General features: G+C 48.8%; 1 protein-coding gene across 1 annotated transcript in view; it reads right to left on the reverse strand.

Moving 5' to 3' along the window:
- Prkce (protein kinase C epsilon) overlaps nt 1-21,321 on the reverse strand; it is a 486,519-nt gene that overhangs the window by 36,966 nt on the left and 428,232 nt on the right. Inside the window, 1 exon segment of the mRNA XM_032908730.1 lies at nt 800-938. Within this exon segment, the coding sequence (XP_032764621.1) occupies nt 800-938 (139 nt within the window).

A 21,321-nucleotide genomic window follows, 5' to 3' on the forward strand; every position in this document is an offset into this window, starting at 1 on the left:
TCCAGAGCCTCCGTCGACTCTCCATTCACGGAGCTTTGTCTGACACGTGCTCAAATACTGTCCTGTGGAAGAGACTTCTCCACACGGGCAGTGCTTAACGGGATAGGCACCTACCTCCCATTTTATGTGTCCCCAAACCACCGAAGGCATTTGGTTAAGTGTCGGTGTGACCATATGGCTAAGTCTGAATCGTCCCTGCTAAGGATCTCTCGGTTTGGGTCAGACAGCTCTGGAAGGACACAAGACACCTGGTCACATCACGGTGACTCAACTTTCACTGGACAACCCCCTGGTAAAGCTCACAGTGGACTCCTCTGTCCTTAGCTCACACTGTCCTCTTGTTCCTTGTGCGTGCCCGCCCTATAGACTTGCTACCTCGGTGGACATGGCAAAGCATTCCTGGTTTCGCCGTGAACTTGTCATCCAGTGAAGCCTCTTCAGCGGACTTTCGCTGTTCTGCTTGGTAAGAGGTGAAAACTCTCCTGCAAGTCAACCAGGTTCTCTCAGCCCCAGCTCTGGTGGTTGTTGGACTGGGATGGATGCATGTGCTTAGCAAGGACTCGCTGAAGCATGGGACCCAGCCAGTCACTCTCAGCTCACCAGTCTGTCCTCACTGCCACTCCTTCCCTACGGAAAATCACTAAAGCCTCTCCCTTCCTGTGTCTTACTCCTGGAATCCATTCTGCTTCTGCAGAGCCTTCTCTTAGCATGCTCGGATGATCCCCGAGTGCAAGGTATCGGGTTGTTGCCTCTGCTCTGACACTAAGAGAATGGAGCTAACTCTGCACCCAGGCCTTACCTCTGGAGCTATGTAGTCAGGAGTCCCACAGAAGGTGGTAGTTGTCACGCCGTTCAGAATCCCTTCCTTGCACATCCCAAAGTCAGCCAGCTTGCAGTGACCTTCTGCATCTAGAAGGATGTTGTCCAGTTTCAAATCCCTGCAACACAAATCAAGGCCACGTGGTTAGCCTCATACACACAACAGGGTCTTTCCTGAGTTCGATGCACATACCCTAGGGAAATCTCCAGTGAAGGTGATCTTGGAGGAGGTTCTGATCTGCCTCAATTAACCTCAGTCTAGGGCCATCTTCCAGCTGGTCAACCTTCACCAGCACTGACAATACCTCAGCACCTCCAAAATACCTCAGCACCCCCACAACACCTCAGCATCCCCACAATACCTCAGCACCTCCACAATACCTCAGCACCTCCACAATACCTACAGAACCTCCACAATACCTCAGCACCCCTACAATACCTCAGCACCCCCACAATACGTCAGCACCCCCACAATACCTCAGCACCCCTAAAATACCTACAGAACCTCCACAATACCTACAGAACCTCCACAATACCTCAGCACCCCTACAATACCTACAGAACCTCCCACAATACCTCAGCACCCCCACAATACCTCAGCACCCTCGCAATACCTACAGAACCTCCCACAATACCTCAGCACCCCCACAATACCTCAGTACCCCCACAATACCTCAGCACCCCTACAATACCTACAGAACCTCCCACAATACCTCAGCACCCCCACAATACCTCAGCACCCCTACAATACCTCAGCACCCCTACTATACCTACAGAACCTCCCACAATACCTCAGCACCCCCACAATACCTCAGCACCCCCACAATACCTCAGCACCCCCACAATGCCTACAGAACCTCCCACAATGCCTCAGCACCCCCACAATACCTCAGCACCCCCTACAATGCCTCAGCACCCCTACTATACCTACAGAACCTCCCACAATACCTCAGCACCCCACAATGCCTCAGCACCCCACAATACCTCAGCACCCCCACAATACCTCAGCACCCCCACAATGCCTACAGAACCTCCCACAATACCTAGGATCCCCCACAGCAGCAGGACCATACCAAGGTTAGGACTCATATCATTTAGATCCTTCTGTGGTGAAGGAGTAGGTCTCCCCCCATGACCGCCATCCTTCACAAGCTAACTAGCTCAGGTGATTCTGGCATATATATATATATATGCCAGAATATATATATATATATATATATATATATATATATATATATATATGCCCATCAGAATCAGAAAAGGTCACAAGAATTCAAGCTGCTGAGTTTGAGAGAGGGAGATGGCGAATGGCTGGTGTAGCCAACATCTGTTGATGCATAACCAACAGTAGTGGCTCTCAGGGTTGGGTGGAAGGTAGTAGCATTTGGACAGACCTTGAAGAGAGCAATCAAACGAGACGGGAGGTGGAGGCAAAGGGAAAGAACAAGAGAACAGAGTTCCTGATGATACTGAGGTAAGGTGTTAGAACCAACCTTAAAGAGTCTGGGATGCCAGGAAGAGGGGTTTGAAATCCATGCTGAGGGGGGCTGAGCCCTTCCTGCAGGAGCATGGTGCCTTAGCAAGCTTAACCTCCTGGGGGTGGAGGGGAGAGAAATAATCTAGATCTAGATGTTTCTGTATAGGAGAGGCAAGAGTCATAGGAGTGGGCCAGCCTCAATCAAGGTGGTTTCTTTGAGGCCCATTTTACTAGAAAATAATTTTTTCTACCACTCCTGCAAACCCCAGGCCTGGCTTTGTAGAGGAATCTAGACTATATGGTTGGAGTAGCCACTACATGCTCCACCTGTGAACTATGTGTTTGGAGTGGCCCTGTGCCTCCCTTAACAGCTACTCTGGGCTACTGAGGTGAGCCTTGCAAAGAAGGCCTCTTCCTGTACAAGCAGAGGTCAGGAAGGGCCATGCTCATGCACCCGCTGGCATCTGAGCTTGAGCTCCAGGCATCCCATGGGGCCCAGACTGGAGGGGAGGTGGGGCAGGAAGTGCTTCTGGACCTGCCTGCATTGTATCTGTGACCCTATTTCTGCTTACGGCTGGGATTCCTTGAGAAAGAAGAAATCACATAGAAAAGTGCTGCTCTAGGCAAATGCTCCAGAGTGAACAGACGGAACAGTGAGCCCAAACAGCTGGGCCACTGTGGCTAGCTCCCGACCCCAGCACTGGCACTGAGGGGGCGAGGCGAGGCTCTGCCTGGGTGGGAAAGCAGGGATGAAAGCTAGGCTGGGATCCATGCTGCCCAGGGTTTCATGGCTGGCTGTGGCATTGTCCTGCTAAAAGTCACCTTGCTGGGCTGGTCCCCTGACTGTCAGCTCAGGACCACACACTGTGTTTGTGGCTTGTTTGAAGGACCGATGGGATGAAGTGTGTGAAAGGTGAATGTCTTCTGCCTCATCTTTTTCACATCTGTCACACAAGATTTAAGTTGGAGGGACCCCCAACTGTCTGCAGGCCCAACTGTCCCCTTACAGTAGTGTTGCTATTGGGAACTTGGGCATGTGGAGGCAGATATTCCTCCATGCTGTCTTGGGTAGGCTTGGGACCCCATGTCCACTTCCTCATCTCCGTGCTGGCCCTGTGTAGGACTTGCACATGCTGCTGCAGTCTCTGAGTCCACACGTGCATCAGTCCTGTTGTGTCTAGGGGACACTATTATCTTGGAGTCATCTGCCACTTCTGAGTCTTAAAATCTTCCTGCCTCCTTTTCCACATGGAGTCCTGAGCTCTGGAGGGCAGGGGTCCATGATGACGTCTCACTTAGCACTGAGTTCTCCAACACCTCTTACTCTCTAACACTCCCCTGTCTAACAGTGGGGCTCTGTGTGTGTACAAGACAGGGTTTCTCTGTGTAGCTCTGGCTGTCCTGGAACTTGCTCTATAGACCAGGCTGGCCTCGAACTCGGAGGTCCACCTGCCCCTGCCTCCCAAGTGCTGGGATTAAAGGCGAGCGCCACCACTGCCTGGCCTTTGTGTTAATTTTTCTCTGCAAGAGGAAGCTTCTCTGATATGGGTTGAGCAAGGCACTGTCTGTGGGTAAGACTAGTATGTCCGAGTCCAAAGAGCCCAAGGCAGCCTTAGCCTGGCTCTGATCTGACTCAGGTTGCCGAGTGGAGTGGTCTGGGCCCCACCAGGTACCACCCACCCTTCTCATAGGCTTCTGGCTAGTTAGGGACAGCGCCCTGTTTCTTCCCACCTCCTTTTCTTCTTTCTCTAGTCCACTTCTCCCTGGCCTCTTTGCTTCCTGCCCTCTCTTCTCCCTGGGGAAGAAGTTGACCCAGCTGCTGTCGGATATGAACAAGTCTACGGGGTGCCCTTGTCTATGACCTGGGTTGGCCTTAGCTAAAACACTCCTTCCCACCCTGCAGCCACTGATGTATGGAGTCCTACCTCTGGCTACTTCCTCCCATCCCCACTCTGACATCTGAACCTTTGAAAACTCTCAACTTTGCACACAAAACCAAACACAGGAAGAGTGAGTGACTTCTTTCTTTCGGGACAGGAGGTTCAGACAATCCCTGGGAGCCTGGGAGCCGGCTGCTATTAGATTGCCGTGTCTCAGGAGATCTTCAATCTCATCACAAAATGTTCATCCCTCTGGGGCAAGCTTGTCTAGCACATGGTTGTCAGGAGAGGCAGTGTGTGTGAGTGTGAGTGTGTGTGTGTGTGTGTGTGTGTGCATGTGTATGTATATATGTGTATGTATGTGTGTGTGTGTGTGTGTGTCTGTGTGCACATGCGCACATGCGTGCATGCCTGTGTGCATGTTAGCGATGGTGGTGGGGACTTAGCACATAGGATCCTCAAGGAAGCTGGGCCATGGCTGCTAAGGGAAGAGGGGATGCCTTTCCCCATGAGGAGGAGGGGAGAGGAATGCTGGAAGGAAGCAGTGGAGGACAGTGTTGTGTCCTGTCGTGTCTACCCCCCTTCCCGCCCGCCCCCTGGTTTTCTTCCTTCTCCTCTCCAGCAATGGCTTCCTCAGGCCCTTGGTTTTGCACTTCCCCAGGCCTGCCAGGAGTCTCACCTGCAGCTTTAACTGATATTCAGATGGACCAATAGGATTCTGTAGGCCTCTAGGAGGGAGGAGTTTTGGGAGGGATGGTGCCCAGCTCTGCCTTCTCAGAGATCCAGCTCCCGGGCAGGGAAGGGGCGGAGGAGGCAGGGGTTCTTCCCGGAGAACTCCCAGGTACTCAGAGTCCAGCTTAACACTGGACAAGAGTTTAGCTAAAGTGACCAATAGTTTTGCAGAAAGACAACTGCCCAGTTACCGACCTTATCTTCTCAAGTCCTCAAACACAGGCTCGTGACCACAGTCTGGGACTTTTTTTTTTTATGTTTAAATGACTAAAGGAATTGTTTCAGAATGAGACCTTTATTGTCCCCCTTTCCTTATAAATGAACCAACGTGATAACCTTTAGTTACTCAATTTACTGCTAATGTCATTCATGTTTTCCCTCTTTAGTGGACCACAGAGCTGTCCTCCTCAGAGGCTAAACTTCTAACCTCCCTTCGGCAACAGATGACATGGCCGCCTCTCGACATTCTTGCTGACGTGCTATGCTGCCAAGCTTCGGTGTGCACTAAGTTTAAACAGTATCTCAGAACATTCTTGCGTTTCTGTAGAAGTTTTTGGCGTATGTTTTCACATGTTTAAGGACCAGTAGGGTGTGTGCGCACGTGCGCATGCGTGTACGCACGTGCGCATGCGTGTATGCCTTTGCGCATGCGTGCATACACGCTTCTCTTCACTGTGGCAGTTGGTTCTGATTCTCAGTTCTTTCCCATGCGGACCCAGACTTGGTGCAGGATTATTATTTGACCTTGGTTGTGGCTCATGGGGTTTTTACTTATATCATTTATTTTAACACAATTGAGTGGATATTCAGTTTTACTGGTTTTGGATTCCATGTCTTAAGTTGAATTTTTTTTCCTTTTCAAGTAATATATGTATTCTGTTAATGTTCCTCCCTCTCGTTTTACTTTCATTTTATAAATGTAAATCTTTGGTGTGCTTACTTATTCTGACAGAAGTTTGGGATACACCTCCAACTCTCCTCGTTCCTAGAAATCTGGCAGCAACCTGATGTTTAATGGCCACCTTCCCCGTCGAATGGCAGAGTCCCATATGCAAATGGACTGCCCTTACTACTTTTCTATAGCATGCTTTTTAGTTATCGTAGATTTATAATAGGCCTAATACTTGGTGTGGCTGGTCTCCATTTTCAAAATTTCTTAGCTCTCAGATTCTTGTTTATTTTTCCATATGAACTTTAGAATGGTCTGTTTATATATAGTTTTAAATCCTGGTGCTGCTTTATTGGGAACATGTTTAAAGTTACAAATTAACTTGGGGAGAATCGAGAGTTTACGATGTTGGACCTTCTTGGCCAATAGCTATGTTTGTTTTTCCATTTGTTCAAGTCCTTGTTTGTGCCCTTTCGTGATTGTCTTGTGCAGGTCCTGAGCCTTTCTGCTACATTTTATGACAGGCTGCGGATTGTCCCAAAATACCCTCACTTCCTTAGGAAGTGAGCATTGTTTTCCTTCTCTTAAAAGTTGCTCAGTTATAAAGTAAAATTCAATGTCTCCTTTGGAGCTGAGCATGGACGTGTGACTAAGTTCTAGCCAATCAATCACACATATGGACATTTTCTCCTCTCCTCTCCTCTCCCCTCCCCTCCCCTCCTCCTCCCCTTCCCCTCCCCTCCCCTCCCCTCTCTCCCTCCTCTCCCCTCCCCTTTCTCTCCCCTCCTCTCCTCCCTTCCTCTCCCCTCCTCCCCTCCCCTCCTCCCCTCTCCTCCTCTCCCCTTTCTCTCCCCTCCTCTCCTCTTTTTCTCTCCTCTCCTCCCCTCCCCTCCTCCCCTCCCTCCCCTCCCCTCCCTCTCCCTCTCTCTCCTCTCTTCTCCTCCTCTCTCCTCTCTCCTCCCCTCCCCTCCCCTCCCCTCCCCCCTCCCCTCCTCCCCCCCCCCCCCCCTCCCCTCCCCTCCCCTCCCCTCCCCCCCCCCCCCCCCCCCCCCCCCCCCCCCCCTCTTTCTCTCTCTTCCCTCCCCCTCCTCCCCTCCCTCCCCTCTCTTCCCTCCCCTCCCCCTCTCCTGTCCCTCTCCTCTCTTGCATGAGGCTAGCAGCATGCCTGGTGCTAACAGCCAGTTTTAACCAGCAAAACTAGCACAGAGATGGGTCTGTCTGAAGCTCTGCTGTCCTGTGTTGCTATGGTAACTGTACTGCTGAAGAACACAGCTATTGTTTTATTTTTTCAGTCTTTCCAGAGGTCTGAAGTAAGACTTTTGTGATTTGCCCCCTCTGAGCCCTCAGTGGCTATGAGTATCCAATACCTGTATGACAGTTTATGAACAGAAGTTATCAGTTCTTGCTGTGAGGCAAGATGCTGAGTGGCCCTGACTTCTGCTTCTGATCACGAATCCTAACTCTGCTGCTTCCTAGCTGGGTGGGTGAACAGCCCAAAGGATCTTTGTGGATTCCTTACCTTACATGTGAATTGGTGTAATTTGGTTGCCAAGACTGAAGGGTGGTTTGAGAAAGCTCTTCTCCAGGGGTCTTTAAATAATCAAAATTGAAAGCATGCATCCCAGCTAAGGTAAGGTAAGTAGCTGTGATCCCATAGCGATTCTTATTTTTGAAAGGAAGTATTCACTACATCCTCTTTTGCATAAGTCACCAAGGTGAGGGGGGATTTTCCCACCAAACCCAGTGAGAAAAAATCCCAGCAAGTCGCAGGGTCTTTCTATGTTTGCCTCTGCTGGAAAGAGTAAAAGTGTGGTGGTGGTGGTGGAGGTGGTGGTGGTGGTGGTGGTGGTGGTGTGTGTGTGTAGGTGTGTGGTGGTGTATGTGTGTATGTGGTGGTGGTGGTGGTGGTGGTGGTGGTTGTGGTGGTGGTGTGTGTGTGTGTAGGTGTGTGGTGGTGGTGATGGTGGTGGTGGTGGTGGCGGTGGTGGTGGTGTGTGTGTGTAGGTGTGTGGTGGGTGTATATGTGTGTGTGGTGGTGGTGGTGTATGTATGTATGTGGTGTATGTGTGGAGGGGTGGTGTGTGTGTGTATTGGGGGTGGGGGTAGACCTGGGCTTGAGCAGCATGGGGTTAACAGCCAGGACTGAGAAGAGCAAACATCTTAGACTATGGTGCCACACAGGGATCTCTAGGGGGTCTTGGTGGGGGTGGGGTAGGGTGGGGTGGATGTAGGTCAAAGCTGAGGGGTGAGCCAGGCCCGGAAGTGCAGCTACTCCATGGATCCCCATTTCCTCTCCACCGTACCCCTATGTTGTCACTTTCCCCACCTGGGACACAGCTCTTCTAAACTGGTGGCGACTTCCTCAAGAGTGAAAGCTGGACCACATTCCTTCTATAAACCACTTGTCCTTAGAACATGACTAGTACCTGAGAGACTTAATAGACCAGAAAAGAAACGGGGACAATGTCTGTGCTTGTCTTGAAACCTTGAAGGAGAAGCGCTGAACACCCCATGCTGCGTTTGAATGCTCCACTCCCTCGAGTGTTTGCTCCACAGAGCTTAGGCCTCCACGCCACATAGTTGACAGGAAATTCTTAGCTACTTGAGATAAGAGATCAGGAAAATGATTTCAGGGGTGCCAGCCCCTGGATCACTCTTGAGGCAGGTGGTGCAGAAACTGCTTGTCTGGGGCCGACTGGTTAGTCAGGGAGGAATGGAAATGCTCCTGGCGCGTTTCCAAACACCTCCAGTATTTCACAAGACACTCAGGAGAAAGGCGAGCTTTCTCTGTGGAGTCAAAACGCCCTCTGGTTAAATGCCCCGGGCTATTGTAGCAAACGGTAATGACTGGCTGGTATCATCTGCCTGGCATCCTCTGTGGCAACCACCCAGCCTCTCTTTCAAGAATGCTCAGTCACTCAAAGGCCACATGAGGCCAAGCAGGGAGGCAAGTAAGGGGTAGCCATTATCATCATAAACAAAAGCATGATGAAGTATGAAGCCTGCGGAGTGATTCACTGTTTCGTTCTGTGTTCACCAGAGGAAGAAACCTACATTTTTGCGGATCAATCATTTAAAATCCAAAGAGCTGCCGTGTGGAGGGCGGGGGAGGGGGAGTGGGTGTGCACACGCGTGCCTCTGAGTGTAAAGGTCAGCATTGGGGGGTTCTTTAGTAACTCTCCACCTAGTATTTTTGAGGCAGGGTCTCTCACTGAATTTAGAGTCAGCAGGCCTCAGGGGTCCTGTTGCCTTAGCAGTTACAGGGTTAACGGTTTGCACCGCCACATCCCCACCGCTTTGCATGGGTTGTTGGGGTCACTTTACCAACTGAGCCATCTCTCCAGCTGTCACTGTCTCTTAAAAATAAGATATTTTGTGTGCTGGAGTGTTTTACCTATATGTAGGTATCCACACCAAATGGCGTACCTGGTGCCCACAGAGCCCAGAAGTGTTTTTGGGTCCTGTGGAACCAGAGTCACAGATGGTCATGAGCTGCCATGTGGGTGCTGGGAATCAAATCCTGTCTTCTGCAAGAACAGCCAGTGCTGTTAACCACTGAGCTATTTCCTGGCCCCAGTCATTGCTATCGTCTGTCTGTCTATTTGTCTATCTATTTATATTCTGTTCCCTTGACACAGGGATTCTCTGTGTATCCCTGGCTGTCCTGGAACTCTCTCTGTAGACCAGGCTGGCCTCGAACTCTGAGATTCCCCAGGTCCGCACCACCACTGCCCGCCCGGCCATCACTGCCTTTTACAGAGATTTTCTCCAAATGCTTTCAGGTCAAGCCCACTGTGGACTCCTAACGTCTAGTTTTTATCTATCCCCGCCCTGCGATCTAGAAGGCTATTGCTTTTGTGGTTCTCAATTTGATGGATTGCCCAGGCTGATCTCAGACTCCTGAAGTCCCTCCCACCTCAGCCTTCCCAGCTGGCTGGAACTGGATGTGTGTCCTACCACACCCTCCAGGGAGGACTCTTATCTGCATTTTTCTAATTGAGAAAAAAAAAGGGTCTGGGGACATTTATTTTTTAACTGATCCCTGACATGCAGGTGGCAGGAAACCTCTTCCATGTGCTTAACCACTTTGCCCTGTTGCCTGAGGTGAATTGAGTGCGTCTACGCTTGGCCCTTCTGTGGGACAGCGAGCATTGCCACTACCACAGGATGGCTGTTCTGACTCATGGAAACACATTTATAAGATGAGACTGATAAGCCAGACAAGGGCATTTTCACCACAGGGACTTATCTAGGGAGAGCAGGCCTTCAGCTACTGTTCTGACAGCTGAAGACTCAGGTGTCAAATGGCTGGTTTAGAGCCAAGACAAGTAACCTGGGGCTGTACCCGGGAAGTAGGGCTTGGAGTCACTGCAGAGTAACTTATCTGATTGTATGCCTCGCTGCTTGCTTCCTACAAACCCATAGCAAGGGCCCGGATAGGTGGCTCAGCAGGTGAGAGCCCACACTTCTTTTGGAGAGGACCCAAATTGGGTTCTCAGTATCTACAGCAGGTGGCTCCTACCAGCCTGTAACTTCAGTTCCAAAGACCCTGACTCCATCCTCTAACCTGCCTGGGGACTTGCATTCACTTGAAACCACACACAAAAACCAAAATACAACTTCTTTAAAGTTCACGTAGAGGAAGGCTTGCACATGCTTAGCTTTTGCTGGGTAATTTCCTGACCCCTGTTGATGGAGAACGGGTATTTGTATCCCCTGTCGTGGGAAGAGGCTCCAAGGGCCATCATGATATTCATATCTGGTGTCCCACCCCTCATCATGTCACCAACCAAGTACATGTCACCATGGACTTATCAAAATGGCTACTTGGGATCCGATGTACAGACTAGATCTGAGGACAGAGATGTCAAACAAGTTGCTTCCCTGGGTTTCTCTGACCAAATGTGGAGAGATGAGGTGGTTAACTCCATCCTGAAGACCTAACATTGTTAGGATCCACTGGCAACTGGACGCTGTGAGACTTGAACCTTCAAACCTAACTGTTGTACACTAAATGCTGCCATCTCCTCTTGGGAGCAAATCTTTGTCAGTGCGCACTTAAACAAAACAAAACAAACGCAATTTTAAACCCGTGTTCTGCACGTATTCAGTAGTATCCTAAGAACTGAGGGCACTGTGTAATGAGGGGACCCGTGTCACCTTCATCAGTCTGGTCCCTGGCCTCACAAGTTACCATGTCCCCTCAAAATCAAAACAGGAGACACAGATGTCTTTAGCTGCTTCCCGTGTCTGCCCTTGGTGTCCTAGCATTGGCCCCACTTTGTCTTTCATGCACAATGAACGACTCCATGGGGAAGAAGCCTCTGAGTTGCCACAGTGCCTGGTACAATATGGCCTCTCCATAGTAATGAATGGGTACAGTAACAAGTAAGTAAAGAGGCGATTCCTCAGATCCCATCCCTGGTAGCCATGTTTCCAAGCAACACACAGAACCACTTACACATACTATCATTGGGAACTATTCAGTCACCAGAGGCGGCGCATCTGATGTCCTGTGGCCTCCACCCTAGTCTTCCCATCACTCAGGAAGAGCTCAGTGCAACCAGGCTTCCTCTGTATCTCCTACGCACTACGGGATTCAAACTCTCCTTGTTGCCAATTCTCCCCCTCTGTCTAACCACATGGGTCTCAAGACAGCTCCTCACACTCAGCCACTCTGTCCTGCCTTGGGGACCTTTGTCATTCCAGCACCCCCTCTCCCCAGAGACGAGACTCGGTACAGAAGCTGTTGGCCACAGCACCTTGGTTACTCCCTTCATAGAAATTCACACAGCTTGTCATTATGCTGCTTGCTTATATAATGGCTCCCCTTGTATGAACTCTGTGAGAACAAGGACTGTGTCTTTGTGGTCACAACTCAGACCCTAGAGCCTTGTGAAGTGTCTGGTTCTTAATGTTCATTGAATATTGGAACAAAGTAACAGCCAGGGCCTCTGTTAAGTCCAAGCTAGTAGCCAGTCAGTTAATGGTATGACTATAAGCTACCCCTCTCTCACCGGGCCTCATACGAGTTTCATAATGTTTCTGTGTTTTACAAGAGTCTGTTTTGTGATAGGCATTGAAGCAACCAAAGGAGAAAACACTGTCTTGACCTAAAGGTGGATCCTGGGATGTAGAGTGTGATCTGGAACAAGCCAGGACACTGAGAGCGGTGAGTCCTGCCACAGAGCACAGGCAGAACACTGCCAGAACGCTTAGAAGGGGGCTGCAGTAAGTTCCGCCTTTTTCAGGCCCCAGAAGTGTGTAGTTCTTAGACTAGCCAATAGTCTGTCATCATAGAAAGGCCTATGTCAGCAAAAGGACCACGAGTAACCTTCCTAGGGTCATGTATAGGTTCTGGGGGAAGTGGTCTGCAGGACCCAGTGAAGGGCCAGCATTCCCAGACAGGAAAGCCAGAGAATGACCCTCCAAGCTCCTATGTCAGGAAAAGGAGCCAAAATAACAAAACTAGCTCGTGTCCATCTTCCGTGTCCCGCCACATTAAGACCCACGTGTTAGGAGAGTGGTCAGCCCTCGCAGGTCACCTGACCTCCATAAAGAGCTGAGGAAACCCAAATGTAAGTCTGGGCCAGTTGACGGGAGTGCTGGGAAGGCACGTCTCTGGCAAACAGGAGGTCACCCAGGCTACTTGGAGGATATCAGAGGCCTCCCTCCAGGCCAGGGAGCTGAACATGGACTGACCTCTGAAGGGACAGAAAACAGATTTTATTAATTAAAAAGATAAGGTTCACATTTGTATTTGTTTAATTTGGCTTTGGGAGGTATTTGCCTGAAGACTCTGTGTTGCATTTCAGCTGATCAGAAGTGTGTGTGTGTGTGAGTGTGTGTGTGTGTGTGTCTGTGTGTGTGTGTCTGTGTGTGTCTGTGTGTGTGTGTGTGTGTATGTGTGTGCGTGCGTGTGTGTGTGCGTGTGTCTCTGTGTGTGTGTGTGTGTGTGTGTGTGTGTGTCTGTGTGTCTCTGTGTGTGTGTGTGTCTGTGTGTGTGTGTGTGTCTGTGTGTGTGTGTGTCTGTGTGTGTGATCATGCCCACACAGGGTCCAAGGGAGGAGGACACATCTTGAGAGGGTGGGGCAGGCATTTCTCATCTTCATCAAGGAGGATACGATCTTAGGGACTTGAACTCCAGTCTGTTTCGTCTGATGACTTACTCCGCACTTAACGTGTGCCAGAGAACTGCAGTCTCGGCAATGGGGTCAAGAGCAGACCAACAGCTCCCCAAGTTTACCTGAGCTGAAAGGCACCTCAGAGATGTCTTACAGACTCGGTGACTAGCTGGTCACACGGGAAGGTTTGCAGGGGAAAGGAGACTGTGGGAGACTTAGGAGGAAAGCGAACAGTTTGAGAGGAACAGGCATGGGAGCTAGCCCACCACTGAGCCACTAGCACACAATTATGACAGCAGCAAGGGAGGGGGACTGAGCCACCTGAAGTCCCGAGGCAGAAGCGCAATCAAAAGTGATCAGTGACCGAGGCTCTCCGTCCGTCAGAGACTCTCCTTAGCAAGCTGTGGCCCAGGAAGGAAAGTCATCTGTCCTTCAAGCAGTGGCTCTCAACCTTCCTAATGCTGACCCTTTAACACACTTCCTCATGTTGCAGTGACCCCCCCCAACCATAAAATTATTTTCATTGCTACTTCATAACTGTCAATTTTTTTTTGCTAATGTGAATCATAATGTAAATATTTTTGGAGACAGAGGTTTGTCAACCCACAGGTTGAGAATCACTACCTTAAAGTTATTTTTCTTTTTAAGCTTTGAGTGTCCAAATTAAACATAGTAAATAAAGTGTGTGTAAATCTCAGTCGTGGGAACAGCTGAAGTGTATGAAGTCTTAGGTTAGAGATACAGCACTTTTGACACGAAACAGAAGCCCGGGACCAGAGTACAGGATAGCACAAGTTATGCATTTATGGAGTGTCTTTCCAGACCAAGAGAAGCCAAGGCTAGCCCAGGGAACAAACAGTCTTGGGGAAAAAGAGAGTTCTGGACCTCAAAATGTGAAACCAGGAGGAGATTTCCAGAATCCCCCTAGGGGGTTAAGAAAGGAAGGCAATAATTGCAAGTGGCCCCAGGTGGCCCCCAGTGACACTTGCACAGGACCGCAGGAGTAGTCCTGCAGGCAGACACCTCGTTCACACAAACTCCACTGGCTTCATGTTGTGTTTCCTTCACAACTTCCTCCTCCAGGCTGCCCAACCCCACCCCACCCCAACCAAGCATCTCTGGCTTCTGGCCCAGCGGGCATCTGAATACTTCGTTTTCCTATCTTTTCATTAAAACCTATTCTTCTCCGAACTGTTGGTCCTCCCGCATGGCTTGCAAATCTATTCTGTGTCACTGAATTTAGGTGACACGCGGGACTTTAATGCAACTTGCCCTCTGGAGCTGGATTCCAAGACAGAGGTGAGCTGGAGGCGGGACTGTCATGGCACCTTGCTTCCTCAGGGCCGCCACTACACCACCCCTGTCTTACAGGCCACTGCTTCCATGGCTTCTCTTTGTTTCTGCTTTTTGTTTATTGGGTTTTTTTCTTTTTAACTGTGCAGCCGTCACGGAGTGGAACGTCGCTGGAACCATTCTCCAGGCACTCAGAGAAGAGCGCTGCGGCCATCACAGCTGATGAGCCTCACCTTAGAGCCCTGGGATGAGTGAGATATTAGTAAGTTGTGTTCTGCGGAGAAAACCGGTTCTCTGCTTTGGGAAACGCTGACCTCAGGTTCCAGACAATGTTCCTAGCACCCGCTATGTCCTAGAAGTGTTATGAGGGTGTGGTGGACTCGGAGACTACACGGTCCAGCATTCAGAATGTATGGTTTCACCATTGTAGGGCAACCTTGAGGGTTGAGTTCAGATTCTGTGTGTACGAAGTAAGTTATTTTGCTTTTGTAAAGGGTTAATTTCATTTTTATATGCTTCAGTGTTTTGCTTGCATGTATGTCTGGGTACCATGTGTATGTCTGGTGCCTACAGAGACAAGAAAGAGCGTTGGATCCTCTGGAAGTTACAGAAGGTTATACTCTACCATGAGGAGAGTTTACAATTCTGGGAACTGAACCCGGGTCTTCTGGAAGATGAGCCATCTCCCCAGTCTGTAGTTTTCTAAATAAAGCTAGCGTGTAGGGTAAATCAAGCCAAGTCGAGAAAAGTGGCCAGGTTTGTGAAAAAGACATTTCTTGGCAAGAAAACAAAGTGACTCGGCACCCGTTGGTGGCCCAGAGCTTGTCAGAGTCCTTTAACAGTCTATCCTAAAATAAAGAAGTCGTGTGAAGTGTTATGGCCCAAAGCAGCACGTCACTGGAAACTGAGGAGGAGGTTAGCTTGTTAGGTTGTTGCCAAGCAGCAGGTAACTCTCAACCTCTCTCTCGGTGCTGTATCTCTACCATTCCAAGTCCTTTAGCTCCTGGAAAACGAAATTCACAGGAAGCTCTTACAGGGGTGATTAGCTTATGGCTTCTCCAGTCAAAATGTCTTCCACAAAGTTCTCACTTGAGGACTGCACAATCAAATCAACAACAACAACGAAAAGCAAGGAAGGTCTCAGTGCTTTAAGTTTACAGATCTGGGTTGGGATTTATCTCTTAGGCTGCACTTGCCTCATGGGATGCAGACTGGACTGCTCTGATCATCTCGTGGACTAGCAAATCAAAAAGGTCCCCAACACCAAGGCAAAACCAAGTTTTTCACCTGATCTTCCCTGGGGGTAAGGTGGAGGAGAGAAGGGGGAAGAGAGGGGGTGGGGAAGAGGAGAGAAAAGAAAATTGATTATAGCCACATGCTCAAATAAGCAGGCCTTAGCTACTAAGACGTCTTCTCTGACTTAACCCTTAGAAAACAGCGGCCTGATGTGAACTAGCTCCCCACACCACCCTGTTTCCTAACAGTCTGTGATCGCGCAGTGGAAACTTTCTGTTTGGTGGAATGAAGGCAGCTCTGATTCATGAATCTTAAGTAACAGCCAGTTAGATCTTTAACTGAGTATGTTACAATGCAGCCTTTTGCCACACAGATAAATAATAGTAATTATGTAGCATGTTATATACATATAAATATGAGGTGTGTGTGCAATATACAGTATGATTAATACCTGTAGAGATACAGATCTGAGAGAGCGAGAGAGTGAGAGTGAGAGCGGGAGAGCGGGAGAGAGAGAGAGAGAGAGAGAGAGAGAGAGAGAGAGAGAGAGAGAGAGAGAGAGTGTTCTGTTACTCTTATATATAATAGTGTGTATCATTGACAATGAAGTGTTTAGTTGGGTCATACAAGACTAAGCCTGGACAGTGTAGAACCCTCAACCCCAGTCTCATTTACCAATCATATGTGGAGTTATGTGCTGCTCATCGATGGGACATGTTTGGAGACGTTGCCATTAGGCGGTTCCATTTTTATGCAAACGTCATTGAATGAACATCCGAAGGTGACACATTCCCACGGGTCTGTGTAGTCTGGCACTGAAACCTTGTTGCTCATGATATGGCTTCACTTTATTCTTTGTATAATAAGGCATACATGAAGTAGATTTTTAATAAGATAGATTGCATATGTATGTATAGTAGATTAGGAGCTATAAATTCATATATACAATAAGTTATGTGTGTGATATAGAGTACAATTAAAATGTAATGGTCGTACAGTTATTTATATATTCTTATCTATATTCTATGGCATACATATATACACAGTGTACGCATTACTTAAACTCAACAAACAAGTCTTTCCCAGTGACATACTTCTTGCTGTTGGACCCTTCCCAATTCTGCATTCTTTTTTACCAAGCTGGGATTTATGACAATAGAAATGGAAATAGCAAGGAAGGCAACTCCTCCCGAAACCTTAAAGCTGAACGGGCCAAGCTCTGCCTTTTCGTTGGCTAACGTGAAGCCACCATTTTCTTGTACTAACAGTCCGTAATGGAGCTTAGCTAGACATTGTTTTCTGATCTGTTGATGACTTTGAAGAAGATGCATTGCCAGAGATTAGCTGGTAAGATAAACACCCACAACCATACCTGCTCCTCTTTAGAAACATAAATGTTCTGCTTTAGTGGAAAATGACTGCAGGGCACGAGTATAAAGTATAAAACAATTAAAATAATAAATCCAAATAGTAGTTACTCCCAGTGAGTCTTACAACATCGAACTCGATGGCTGCCAACCCGTGGAGTCTGCCCTAGGCCCTGGAGAGGCTGGGGTAAGGGGCAGGCACAGGCAGACACTCAGGTGGTCTCCGCTAGGAAGCCAAGCTTGGCTGCAATCCAGGTAGGACAGAGCCAGCGGGACTCAGGAGGCTTAGGACAGGGGCTGCCCAGAGATGGTGAATTTGCCTGTTTCTTCTCATACAGGAGGAGTCGTTCAGTCAAGAATTTACAGAGAAGAATTTATATCGTGTGACGCACACTTGCTCTTGGTTCTTTGGTTTCTGTCCTCGTCAGGTGTGCATGTTAGCGTGGGAAAGACAGCTACTACAAGACATGCTGGACTGTCAAGGAGTGGAAGTGCCCTGGATGGCCACACTAGGGTCAAAAGGAGGAGCAAGCCACTGGTCATGACGCTCAACGGCGGCGTTTGCTGAGTCCCTCCTCGTGAGCTCATATAACTTCCCTGGAAACTCTGACATGGTCCCATCTTCACTCACAGGTTAGAGGGACTCTCTAGACTTTAAGAAGACAGACACTGTCCCCCAACTCCTACAGCTAGTCTAGGGGCAGGGACCCCCACAAAATAAAGTACAATTCTCACCCTCCATGTGTGACTGGGTTGGGTAGTAAATCTCTGCCTTCCCCCAAGGTCCACAATGCCAGGTTCTAGGAGATACTGACTGCTCAGCCGCTCCCCTGGTCATCTTGAAATTCTTAGCTCAGAAGTGGTCAGGTCTCTGGCTCTGAATTTGTTACATTTATTTATTTCGTGCAGGCACATGTGTTTGTACATGTCCTATGCATGCACAGCAAGGTCAGAAGTCAACATACATGAGTTGGTTTTCTCCTTCTGCTGTACGGAGCTGAGGTGTCAGATTCAGGTCATTGGGCTTGGTGGGCTTTGACTGTGTTTCTAGTGGTCAATCAGGACCTGGGGATGCCTAGAAAACTGGTAAAAATGAAGGTGCCCCTGGGATGCCAATGAAGGGTCAGAAGCACAGAGATCTCCAACACATCACGGAGCTGAGCCTGGAGATTGCTTAGATTCTGCCATGGATGACATGTGACAATAGTTAATCTCACAGAGCCTTGTGTTCCTGATCTTTAAAATGGGGATAACAAAATTCATTTCACAAGCTTCCTGTGATCCTCATAGGAGAGACAATGGGAAGGTTAGGGATCATTCCTGGCACAGAGTGGTGCTTGGCAGATTCTAATTCTCTTTTGTAAGACGTTTCTAAAATAATGTTCAAAGAGTCCACTTTCCTACTCCACCCTAACACATGAAAACATTTGTGTGTGTGTGTGTGTGTGTGTGTGTGTGTGTGTGTGTGCGCGCGCGCGCGCGCTACGTGGATGGATTTAAACGTCTGCCCACTTGTTAGACCAACTACATCACAAGGGAAAGAACTGCAAAACCAAAAGACAAAGCCCAAAGAAGGAACTTGAAGGAGCCTCCAGCTGAGGAGACTGGAGGATGGCGCCTTCCCTACTGATGTGGTTTAGTCTTCATTTGCACGGCTCAGGGTTTACCTGTGTGGGAGGGTGGGAGCACGAGGCCCGCTGACGCCTGACCCCTTTGATACTCTGTGGTTTCTGAGTCAGCAGCATGAAGGTAAGAGGACGGTGCTCCCTGTGTCCCTGGCTAATGCACATGGTTGTGTTTTCTCTCCTTACTTGTTTCCACTGACTTTCCGGCTTCCCTGACGTATCACTGAGCTGCCTCATGGTTTCCCAGAAAACCACTTTTCTGTGCAAGTGACCTGTAATTACTGCTTACTATGAAGAACCCGACCAAATGCCTCCCCTCAGGCCAACCTAAAAATCTCCTCAATTTCCACGCTAGCACGCTGCCCGTGGTGGCGGCGTCTCACTACCAAAGTCTATAATGTAGGGATGACCGAAAGAACCAGTGTCATGGAGTTGAGACTGGAGAGGCCCTGCTTACCCTCATTCCCACAGCATGGGCGACCATTAGTCCCCTGAGCGTAACACAGTCGAGACCAACATGATCAACGCTGACAAGTCACTCAGCCTTCGTATTGAGAGGAGGCAGGGAGCATGTTAGTTATTCGACATATAAACACCTAGAACAAAGGTCTTCAGCCTGTGAGTTGTGACCCCTTTGAGGTGGGTTGTGTTGGGGAGGGGACCAACAACCTTCTCACGGGGTCCTCTAAGACAGTCATAAGTATCAGATACTTACCTTATGGTTCATAATAGTAGCGAAGTTACAGCTATGGAGTGGCAATGAAGTATTAGGGTTGAGAGGTCACCACACATGAGGAACTGTACTAATGGGTCACATTAGGAAGGCTGAGAACCACTGTCCTCGAAGCTGATAAGGCTCAAACCTAGGACTAGTGCACGATGACGCTCTCTAACGTTTGTTTAAAAAAGAGGATCTAAACAGCTGTTTTGACTCCAACGTCGAAATAAAAGGAAGTGTTGAGTTGAATCATCACACAGTGGGCTGCCTTAAAGAAGATTCTGAGAATCCAGGACTTCGGTTATGTGTGGACCAAATATCAGCGATGAATTGCTCAAGGGCAAGGTTCAATGACCCTGAGCTGCATAAACCTGAAAGCTAAATAAAGAAAGGAAGCTGAAGCAGCAGAAGACCCACAAAGGTTGCGGGCTTTCTGACCCTTGAGCTCTCCTCTCTTCCTATTGGTTCCTCAGCTCTGAGGCTAAAGGTCTAGGAACTTAAAATAGCTCGGACTCGGACTCGACATTTTAAGCTCAGCAACACCCATGCTTCAGGAGATGCTGTCCTGAACAAGAGCTTCCTCCCTGGTGTAGGCCTTCTTTGGCCACCCTGGCCTGTACTCTGTGGTGCCCCTTCCTTGCCTCCCGTCTCTGGTCTTCCAACACTCGCTCGTTCTCCCAGGCCTCTTCAGCTTCCCTCAGGGATGCTCCTGGGAAGAGGGGAGCTAAGTCCATTTCGTCAAATACTTTCATTGGGCACTTCTGTGCTATTCCTTTGGAGGCAGGACACAAGAAGTCAAGAGAGCTAGAGAGAACCACCTTCAGGAGAAGGCTTTAAATCTTGGAATTAAATGAGAAATATGGGCTTGAATTTCAAGTGTCAAAGATGCAAATGTTAGCATTCACTCTGAGCTTTCCCCCTTTTCCTCAGCCATTGAATCGCATCCCTTCCTTCAGGAAGGGTGTGTGGGCTTCCTCCAGTGAGGTTTAACGCCTCTCTGATGGATCTAAGTCACCTGGACCCACCGAGCCAGGGAACTGAGCATAGGCAAACATGAAGGTCCTTTCTGGGCACTGAGGCGCTCAGAGAAGGGATAAGGGAACACCACAGTGCTCACCATTCTGAAAACAGGGCTCTCCTCCACAGCACAGGAAAGTCTCTAATACTGTAAAAGTTTGGTTTTTGTTTGTGTTTACTGGCAGAAATGAATTGAGTGTCTTTGAGAGAAAATGAGCAGGGGCCCAGAAGAGACCCAAAAAGCTCTTCTTGGTGGAACTGGGTCCACTTCTAGGAAGACAGATGTTGCTGGAATTCTTACTAAAGAAAGACCTGTTGAGCAGCTTTCTTCTGGAAACTTAGCATTGCCTGTGCTCGAACTTTGATACCAGGCTGACCTAGCAACACGCCTTGAGACCCATATGATGCTGGAGAAATAGTAAATACCTGGTAGTGCAAGGCCACTGCTTCAGTCTGTATGGAGGAACTTGTCTTAAGTAATCTCCAATCATTTAAAGCCAGCTCTCCGCTTACACACAATGCACACAACTGGATTTCAACCCACTCCATTCCGTGTTGGCAACAACTGCTTGTGGGTTGGACTCGATGTTCATGCTTGTTTGATCCAAAAGTGAGCTGTGAGTGACTCATGCCACAGGTATAACATTTGCTCTCCCGGGGAGGGGGTGGAGGAAGGTCTTCACTCATGTGAGGATCTCTAACACTGCAAGAGTTTGGCTTTGTTTGTTTGTGTTTATTGATGGCAATAGATTTGGGGAAAATAAATTATTCAAAGACACAGAAAATAGCCCTTAAATCAGTAGCATTCATCTTGATGAAGTGACTAATTTATTTCCCTCCTTGTGTCGTAGATCTTCCAGGGCGGGCCTCTCCCACCTCCTACTCACAGTCTGCATGTCGCAGCCAAACTCTGGTTCCACAGGAACACCTCAGACGTTTCCTCTCTCTCAGATAACCTCTTCAACTCAAGCTTTCAATTTAAATCTAGTCATTATTACCCAGAATGTCTATAGCCACTAATATTAGTTTCTTTGAGAGAACCTCCTAGAGAACGGTATGTCAGGAATCAAACTTAGTCCTCTTTGTTAATCACATATCGGAGGCGACGCCCTTGTTCAGTTGTGGATTGCTGGGTTCTACAGAG

This window comes from Rattus rattus, chromosome 7, assembly GCF_011064425.1.
Source record: "Rattus rattus isolate New Zealand chromosome 7, Rrattus_CSIRO_v1, whole genome shotgun sequence".
Taxonomy (NCBI): domain Eukaryota; kingdom Metazoa; phylum Chordata; class Mammalia; order Rodentia; family Muridae; genus Rattus; species Rattus rattus.